This window comes from Benincasa hispida, chromosome 1 (assembly GCF_009727055.1).
Source record: "Benincasa hispida cultivar B227 chromosome 1, ASM972705v1, whole genome shotgun sequence".
NCBI lineage: Eukaryota > Viridiplantae > Streptophyta > Magnoliopsida > Cucurbitales > Cucurbitaceae > Benincasa > Benincasa hispida.
The window spans coordinates 40,508,950-40,518,939 of record NC_052349.1 but is presented as its reverse complement, the minus strand read 5'-3'; the positions used below and the strand labels follow the sequence as shown (position 1 = coordinate 40,518,939).

General features: G+C 35.7%; 2 protein-coding genes across 2 annotated transcripts; one reads left to right on the top strand and one right to left on the bottom strand.

Annotated features, from left to right (window-relative positions):
* Window positions 1-223: 223 nt before the first annotated feature.
* On the top strand, window positions 224-6,100 carry LOC120075082. Its single transcript, XM_039028245.1, has 5 exons — window positions 224-1,315; window positions 1,464-1,531; window positions 1,643-3,457; window positions 4,918-5,029; window positions 5,172-6,100. The coding sequence occupies exons 1-5, from the start codon at window positions 1,162-1,164 to the stop codon at window positions 5,873-5,875; spliced, it is 2,853 nt and encodes a 950-aa protein (XP_038884173.1). The 5' UTR covers window positions 224-1,161; the 3' UTR covers window positions 5,876-6,100.
* Window positions 6,101-7,005: 905 nt separating this feature from the next.
* Window positions 7,006-7,958, bottom strand: LOC120089840. The gene has a single exon (XM_039047251.1). The coding sequence runs from the start codon at window positions 7,835-7,837 to the stop codon at window positions 7,205-7,207; it is 633 nt and encodes a 210-aa protein (XP_038903179.1). The 5' UTR covers window positions 7,838-7,958; the 3' UTR covers window positions 7,006-7,204.
* Between the last annotated feature and the right edge of the window lie 2,032 nt (window positions 7,959-9,990).

Here is a 9,990-nt window from a genome sequence, read left to right as displayed (position 1 = left end):
AGAAATGAAAACCGTTAAAACCAAAAGTTCGAAATCAGTGATTTTATAAATCCCACACACGAAAAAATTTGTCTATACTCTTTAGTCTCTCAATTATTTAAAACAAAACCAAATTAAACAAACACAAAATCACAAATTAAAAACAAATTTAATTAAATTTAATAATATTATCCGATTTGTCGTTTCATCATCTCATTTCCCACCGTATTTTCCAATTCCGTTTCACTCCACTCGCCAGCGCGTGGTTTCTTGAACATCCTTCACGCTCTGCAACTGCATATCCCCTTTCATTTTTCTCTGCTGGGTTTTGCAGAAGAAAGAGAAAAAAAAAAAAGCTTTCAGGGGCATCGTCTCGAGCTTCATTCTCTTGGTTATCGCGATCATACGACGTCCTCCTGTCCGATTCCATCCCCTTTTCCCCTTCCCTTTCCCCGCTTTTGAGGACTGTTCTGTATCTGCTCTTTCTGCTCTGTTTTCACTTCTCCTCTTTGATTTCCCTTTTTTCTTGTTTGGTCACCGGCTGTTTCTGTTCCTGAATCTCTGTTTGTTTATGGGTTTTGCGTGTGGAAGGTGATGGGGCTTACTGAGTCAGAACTGGGTCAGAACGAGTCAGGGGAATGAGCGAGTGGTGGCTGTTTTTAATAGTTTTGGCACTGTCGCTTCATTGTTTCCTAGTGCCCTATTGAACTTTAATCTTTCGTTTTATCAGAAACCCTTTCTGGGATTTTTTTGTTTTCTTGTCTGCAGGTCCCATTTCGCCATTATTGTACTGGTTTCCATTTTTCTTTAGGTTGTTCTTTTTTGGCTTTCGTGATAATCTTGCATTTGCTGGTTGTTTGGTATTCTTTCTGGGAACCTGTTTTATTGAGCACTGCAGCCTATTTTTGGACGGTCTTCCTGTTTTTCTCTCGCTTTTTGGTTCTTTTGATGGGGGGTGATTCTAATATTTTGGTGGGTTATCGAGAAAATGCGGGCGAGTTTGAAGGTTCAGAGTGTGTTTTTGGGATTTGTATGAACAATGTGGAGGAAGCTTTTGGGAAGAACTGGGGGAAGGGGGGGTTTTTGGGGTTGAGGAGGGGATTTTGGTAGACTGAAGAGCATCAAGTTGCAAGTTAAGGGTTTCAACTCTGTTGGAGTTTTGGGGTTTTTTTTTAGATATTAATGGAAAATACAGGGAGAGCATCGTCTTGTTTAGCTATTTCAGAGAAGAAGACGCATAAGCCTGGTGGTTGTGTTGGCATTTTCTTCCAGCTTTTTGATTGGAACCGGAGGTTGGCTAAGAAGAAGCTCTTCTCCAGGAAATTGCTTCCTCCAGGTTAGCTTCTTATATCTATCTAGCAGGGGCAATGTTTTATTCTACTGTTTTTTCTCTCGTTCATTCCTAAAAGCAAATGCTTAGCTTAAAATTTGCCTTATCTGCATTCTAATTTGAAGTTAAATCTGGTTCTGTAATGTTTAACTAGCTCGTGCACAACAAGTAACTAAGAAGTTCAAAGGAGGTGAAAAGATGCCGGCTTCAAAAAATCATTTGGTATTTACTTGTTTTCCTAGTTGTCTCTTATTTCCACTTAGTAAGTTTGTTTTCTTCTTGAGCTTATATTCTTGCTCTTTTATGGATGTTGTGCCATTCTTTGAGAAATAGATTGCTGATGAAAATAGAGGCGGTTTCCCAAATGTGAAGAAGAATGGAAATCATTGTACAGACATAGGCCACAAAAATGAAATGCGAGTACCAGGACTGGTTGCTAGACTCATGGGACTTGAGGCCATGCCTGTTATAAATCGAGATAGGCCGAGGAAAACTGGTTTTTCCAATCCTTGTGATAATGCAGAAAAGAATATAGTGGAGGATATGAATTTTGAAAAAGTAAGTGTAAAAATTGAAGCAAGGCCTCTAAAGCTTCAAAAGACAGGAATGGAGGAAGGAAAGGTGATGAGACGAATAGGAGCCGAGGTACTACAGTATAAGAGTGTTATGTCACGGTCAAGGAAGCATCCTTCTCCTCCAAAACTTCCTTCATCAACAAAAAGTCCAAGGCTTCCCTCTGGTAGGAATGTGTCTAGAGCATCCCGGTTGATTGATGTTGCCAGCAAGATATTGGAGCCTAGTCTGCAGATATCGAACAGAGCAAAATCCGCAATCACACTTCCAAAGTCTATGCATCATTCTCCCAATGAGGTTATATCGAGGGAAATGAAAGTTTTACCAGAGGAAGGTTATGGTTTGTCAAAGTCCACGGGGCAGGCATCATGTAAAAATTGCAATAATTTGCTGAAAGTTGAGGTCTTCAATCATGGTGTGGAAGAATACAAATCTGCAATTCCACCCCTCAATTCAACTTATGGCAATACATCTTTAAAGGGTTCAGGATGGAGTAAAACAACAATCTCTGAATCACTACTCCAACAAGAAAGAGATGAAATCCTCCAAACAAATTGTGATGTTCCTAAAACTGTTGCTTCCAAACAGAATGAATCCAAGGGCTGTATAATATCCAATGTTGATTCTATTGCAGAAAGAATGCCTCTGAACAAACATAATGAATCTAGGGGTTGCATAATATCTCATGTCGATTCTATTGCAGAAAGAATGCCTCTGAATAATGATTCTGTATGTCCATCATCCAGACCGTCCAGCCAACAATTCAAGCCTAGGACAAATGAATCATCCATGGTCAAGCATTGCAGTCAATCTGAAGATCATATGACATCAGTCAGGGATAGGATGTCATCAAAGTCAAAGGCAAGTATTACATCAAGCAGAAGAACCACATCGCTGGCAAATGCTGTGGGTGGGACCAAGAACTTTGTTGCTTTAAATAGAAGTCTTAATGGCTGCAGTAGAGGGAAGCTGCCCGCAAAAGTTGAAAATTCTAAGTTTGGCCTAGAAAGAAAGTCTGGATGTGAAGATTTTTCATCACAATCAAGTACCTCACCAAAGAAAAGGAGGACTGCTCACGTGAGTGGACAAATTGAAAGAAAAGCTTCTGTAGATTCACCTGCTCCAAAACAACGCTCCCATCCGTGTGATAAATTGTCTAGAACAAGTTCAAGGCTTGAAAGCAAACCTCTCCCCACAAAGCAGCCTCGTGCTGGTAATAGATTAGCTGGTCGTAGAGATGCTGCTGAAAGAGTTTGCAAAAGGGATAATGACATTGTTTCTTTCACCTTTAATTCTCCAGTAAGACAGGAAACCAGAGTTGCAACGGAGACGAATGAGGAGGGTATGTCAAATGAGAGAAACGTATCTTCCCAAAAGCCATCCTTGTTTGGAGGAGATGCTTTAGATATACTGGAACAAAAATTAATCGAATTAACTTCTCAAGGAGATGATGAGTCGGCATCTCCATTGAAGAAACCTGCTTCTGTAATCATTCAAGAACTGATAGCTGCCATAGCAGCTGCACGGAAAGTTTCATTGGAGGGTTCCACAGTCAATATGGATGTAACTTACTGTGTAAGAATCCTTTCCGTTGATAGTTCTATTTGCTTTTCCACCTTTCTCTTTTTCCATTTTGCAAATCAATCATTTTTATACTGTGATTGCTTCCTATATATTAAATGCATTGCTCATTATGTTATATTATCTGATTTTTTTTTTCTGGTGCCTTGGCACTTATGCCTCATTGCGTCAAGTGGAATCCCAAAAACATAAGAACAAATGGCTATTAGGACTGGATGCCCTTTATCAAATAATTTAGTGGCAGTCTACTTCAGTTGTTTAAAAGCTGTTTGGATTTTTCTAGTTTCCTAGTTCCGTTTATCAAATAATTGAGTGGTGTTTGCCTTTGTGTGTGTGTGTTTATATATATATATATATTTTAAGTAACTGAGTGGCAGCCTACTTCAGTTGTGCATAGTTCTCATATGTTGTGGGTTACGGGTATTAAAGTCCTCTTAAATTTGCCAACCTCAGCATAGCTTAATTAGGTAAGGTATTGCTTCTTGTTTGAGAGGTCAAATTTTTTAATCTTCCTACCCCACTTGTTAGACTAAAAACAAAGGTCCTCTTTTATCTGAAAAAGTTGGAATATCTAATACTTGATGAAAGTTGGGCTGTCAAATGTTATATGTTTAGTTCTCAATTAACCTAGTGAATAATCAATAAATAGTTAAATTGGGTCTTCTTATACCTGAAAATGACCAAAAGCAGATCCCTAATAAAATACCCGTTGCCAGTTATTTTTTTTCTTCTAAAGTTGCATTTTCATTTCTGCCAGCACCAAATATGATCTTGCAAATTTGATTTCATGGTTTGTTTGCTTTTCAATTGGCTATGCCAGCTTCCTTTTGATTATCATCGTTTAAAGAATTAAGTGACCTTCCTGAAGGTACATGAATTACAGTTATGCAATATTCTTCTGAATTACATGTTTTCAAGTTTATTTCCTCTCTACAAATTTTTGCAAGAATAACTCTCTAGTTATTTTGTATTTTTATTGTGACTATTTGGATGTGCTTATTTTACTGTATTGTTTTCTATTTGCATTATAGTCTTGCTTTTTCGCAATTTTAAGTTTGTATGGATTGAAATTCACTATTTCATCACTATGTGTTCAGAGCAGACATTTATTTTTCATCTCTCTTTTTGTTCTCATGGCTAGATCCTGGTGCATTTGACTTACATGAGAATCAAGCAGAAACACTAGTTAGGTGTACTAGGAGTATTTGAAAGTGCAATTCGGTATTTTTTTACATGGATTGTAAACCATACATTTCTTCTGGTTTTTCCATTAAATTCAATAAAACGTTTATTATTGTCCTATCCAATTGAGCCAAAGGGTATATGTATGTCAGGTTTTGGCTTGGTTCATATTCTTTGTTATTCTCTTGTTAATTTCATTCTCTTATTCTCTAATGGATGCGTAAGAAAGTATTTACTTTTGGCTGATGTGGATTCCTTTCCTGCCTTTCCAGGATGATTCGAGGGAAGAAAAAATCACAAACATTTCCAAAGGACGAGATCAACTTAGCCCTGGTTCTGTTCTCGAAGCTTCATTCTCATCCAGCAGCATGGATGAGAGCTCAGGTTAGAAGTTTAGTCTATCTGACAATACAAAATATAGAAAAGTGAAATTATGTTTTATTCGATAGGCTTTCAATATCCTTTGAAAATGCCTCCATGGGTAAGTGAGAATAATTAGGCTTTGTGATTTTTCTTTTCATCACAGGATGCAGAATTCCAGCGGAGTCTGTTGATTGTTCTATTGATCGACCGCAACTGTCTGAATCTGATTCCGATCTTTTAGATTCTGCAACCTCCTTGAGCGAAGGGAATGCTGGGAGTGAAAGGTTGACAGAAGTCTTTAATGCTATTGCTAGCATACTGCAAAGCTACAACTTTACCGGCATAAAACTGACAGGGAGTAAGCTTGCTCGTGCAAAAGAGGTTATGCTCAACACTGAAATTTTATTCGGCAGGGATGAAAATAACCTTATCATTTTGCCACTTTTTATTGACGAACTGGAAACATTCACGTGCGAAATGTGGACAAACTCTAGCGAAATTAGCAGTTTGGAGGACAGCAAGGAGGTAAACCATCTTAGAGGATTTCTTTTCGACTGTCTGATAGAATGCCTAGACTCGAAACATAGCCAACTATACTATGGTGGATCCAATGCTTTGATAAGAACATTGCCGAGGCAAAACGCAAGATCATTAATCCGAGACGTCGAGAAGGAGATCAAGAAATGGGTAAATTTTGTTGGGATGTTGACAGATGAGATAGTAGAATGGGAAATGAGTCATTCCTTGGGGAAATGGAGTGATTTTAGCATTGAAGAATTGGAGAGTGGGGCTGAAATTGATGGGTACATACTTCAAGTGTTGGTTGAGGAAATTGTAACAGAGCTTTGGGACTGCAGGAAGGGCTGATCTTGAATGTCATAGTAATGTAGGTTGTCTTTTGTGTGCAATTTTTTTTGTACAAATGGATTGGATATGAAGGTTAAATGTAATTTGTAGATGTGAATTTGTGGCTCCAATTGTTCTTGAAGCATAATTTTGGAAGCAGGCTTTGCTGCTCAAAACTCTCTGATTTGTGCATCTAATTTGCACAGTGGGTTTCCTATTATGGTAGTTTTTGAGTTAAGCAGCTTAGTGATGCGAGAGCATTCCATTTCTTCTTTAATATCAATCTTTTTCTGGTATTTGAAAGTTTTACATTGATCATTTCCTAAACTTGCCTTAACAACTTTATCTGCTTCTTTTCTTCATATTTACTTGGTTATCATGTGTTTAGATAGCCAAAGTGAAGTATTTAAAGTTGTAGAAGTAGATCAAGAGTTTTCATTTAGATTATTAATATCAAGGACTAATTTCTTATACAGTTCTGGATTAAAATAAAATATATAGATTAATATTTATAAGGGTTTAAATATTGTTTAGTTTCTATATTTTTTATTTTGATTCATTTTGGTCTATATATTTTCAACTTTGTTTCATTTTGGTATCTATACTTTAAAGATGTTTATTTTTAGTCCTTGTATTTATAACTTTGGTTTTTATATTTTTAAAATGTTGTCATTTTGATCCATTCATTTTCACTTTGAAAGGATAAAAATAGTTACTTATTTAATTAAATGAATCACAATTGAAAGTAGAGGGACCAAAATGAATATCGTTAAAGTATTGATATCAAAATGAACCAAAGTTAAAAATATAAAGATTAAAATGAACATTTTGAAAGTAGAGGGATCAAAATGAAAAGAAAAAAAAAACATAAGTAAGAGAACTAAAGTAGTATTAAAACCTATTTAAAAGGTAGATTTAAAAATCAAAATTAAAAAATAACAAAAAGAAATAATTCCAAAGCTTAGAATCTAATGTGAGCAATAATGAAATGATTTTGATGACTAGATTTGAAATTTACTGAGAAACATATGAAATCAATACCCATTAATGATTTAGACACAAGTTATAATAAGATCCTTTAAATTATTTTGATGATTGGATTTGAAAATCTACCTAGAAACTTCTGTAATCAATAATTGAACACAAAGAATCAACTATAACATCATTTTTCTTTCTTCTCACTTCATTATTCCACAACCCCAAATTATCCATTATAATTAAAAGAATCAAAAGTACCCTAAGGAAACAACACCATCACCAACAAGAACACAAAAAATTGTAAGAACATAAACAGAGCAATCTTCTTCCATTGAAAAATCACTATCAATTGTTTTTGTTTCTTATTTTCTTTCAAATTTGTCTAATCCCCAATACAGTCTTCCCTCTCCTTCCTCCTCCTCCTCTCCTATTTTCCCCATTAATGGCGTTCGCCGCTGCCGTAGAAAACCCTTTCATCTCCTCAAATCCGGCGTAACTCTTCCTCACCGCCGTCAATCCGCCGCCCCTTTTCTCCCCTGCACTCGCCGACTTACTCCCCCTCGAATTCGTCGACAATCCCCCAATTTTCTTCCCCCACGTCTTCCCTGGTGGCGTCATCTCCATCACCGGCGACAACCCCGGCGGCGGCTTTCTGTTCTCCTTTCTCAGCACTGCAGAGAAATCCGGCACCGATTGCGCCACCGCCGCGGACCTTTTCCTTAGAGTCTCCGAATCAAGAAATTTAACTTGTTTCTTCGCGGGCGGCGTGGACTTTTCCGGCTGTTCTCCGTCGCGGTACATGGCGTTCCTCAGCCGGAGCTTGGATTCTCTGAGCTCTGCGTAGGCTCTGTACCTTGGCCCTCTTTCCATCGAAAATGGCTCCGCTGTGAGCTGGAGAGAAATGGGGAGATCGGCGGCGGAGTTCTGGTGGAGGAGGAGGGATCTAGGGTCGATGGAGTGGAAGGGGAGATGGGTTTGGGCCAGATGGTTGAATTTGTCGGCCATTGTTGAAGGATGAGGAAGCTCTTGTTTGTTGTTGGTGCTGTGTTTTTCTTTGAATGCGATTATTATTAGAAAGCTTTTTAGTTTTTGTGGGGTTCGAAAAGAAAAAGGGAATTTGGTTTCTCAACGGTCTGAAATTTAGGGAAAAGATTGTGTGCTTTCGATTTCACTTTTCTAACGTTCTTCTTACTTGAGGTGGGGTCCCACTTTTGAGAAAAATGGTTAAAAGTTTTAAAATTTTGTTTGATTCATTATGGACCGTCTGATGCCAATTTGATTTTGTAGGGTAATGGTTGGTTGTCTCAGAATGAATTAAGTTTATAACATGGTATATTATATTTCTAAATGTTTTTATCTTTATTTAATATAATTATTCATCAAAATATTGTTTTCAGTATTTTTACTATTTGGATCAAAAAATCCAAAAGTAATTTTTAGAAATAGAATTCAAGTTGTTTGCCAAACATATATTTGCTAAACTCAGTGTCTCTGAACACATAAATAAAATTAGGAATGCGATTTTAAGTTGTCCACAAAAGCAAATATAATAGACTTGTTTTTTAGTCTGCATTTTAGTTTGCTTTTCGAACGGCGGCGATCTAGAAAAAAAAAATTAACCACTTTATGTATTTGATGAAGTTGATTATGTATGAACCTATTGAAATATTTTTTTAACACGTTGAATCTCAAAGTGTTTAAAACCATTTAATGCTCAACAAGTGGTTAACAACTTTGCTTTTCGAAATTGAAGAAAGAAAAGAAAATGAAGTTGAGTCTAACACATTGCATTGGAAAATTTTGAAACCATCCTTTAAAAACTACAGAAATAAAATGTTAATTTTGGATTGTTAATTTTATTCTAAAAACTTTTTACCAAAAAGATTTTTAACAAATTTAGTTTTTTACCTGTTTGCCTAAAATTAAAACATTATTTTTCCGTTTTGCCAAATGTTGTCTTAATTTCAATAGAGAAAAAAAAAAGAGATATAAAAAGGAGCCAATAGAAGAAGATATGAAAACACAAAATAAAAATCGTGTCGATCAATTTTAATGTATTTTTTGCCGTTGGATTCTCTTATTCCTTGAGTTACACTTTGGAACATATCAAATAGATGCAAAAAGAATTTTTGTGGTCGAAGAAGATGATTCTGTTTTAAAAAATGAATTGAGAGATCATATTACAAAGCATCCAAAAAGACTTATTCATTTCACATTCGGGAAACCCAAGAGAATACCTAACTTAGTTTCACCTTTCAGCTTGGGAATACTATTAAAAGACATACGTACTCCACCGTTTGGGCCAAGTCAAAGAACTTTGGAAAATCCACCACCCCACCTCTGTCTAATCCATCGATTTACCAAAAGAATCTAAGATTAACTTCGGAATGTTATCTAAAGGTGTGCGAATTCCTCCATCTGACCGAGTCAAAGAACCTAAGATAACTATCGAACTCCTCCATGGTATTCTTCAGTTATTTGAAAGAAAGAATATAAATTTAATTTTGGGATGTATCCTAGAGCACGTATTCTATTATCTGCTTCAATAGAAAATATGCTATTTTAAGTACCTCACAATCCCAATTTTCGTCCCAATCCCTCCTCAATTTAGAGTTCTTGTTACTACTTTTAATACAAGTGCATGTTGTGCCTATATTTGAAGTCACCCATTCGACTTCACAAATAAGAAAAGTGGAGGTCTACAAGTTAATGGAAAAAAATATTTTGGAGAGATAATTGTAATTGTAGTTGTTATCTATTTTAATTATCTCTCCTTCTAATATTTTATAATTCTTAGACTATGTCAAAATAATTATAGTTTGTTTTTTTCCTCTTATAACAAATCACATAAATGAGTGAATTTTATCGTAATTTTTTTTATATTGGCTTGGAATATTTCTTGTATTATTAATGAATTGTTGTCGAATTATTATACATCAATAAAATCAATAACTAAAATCGGTTATTCTTAAAGATAATATTTTATCGTAACAACTTTTATTAATTTCTAAATAATAAATATAGTCGATGGTAAAAACAGAAATTAATTCGAGTGTTGGGAAGGAAAATAAACACTTCCTTTCTATATATTAAGAATATAATGTTAACAATAATAAATTACATGAGTGTACAATGTCAAATTTTAATAGTAGTGAATT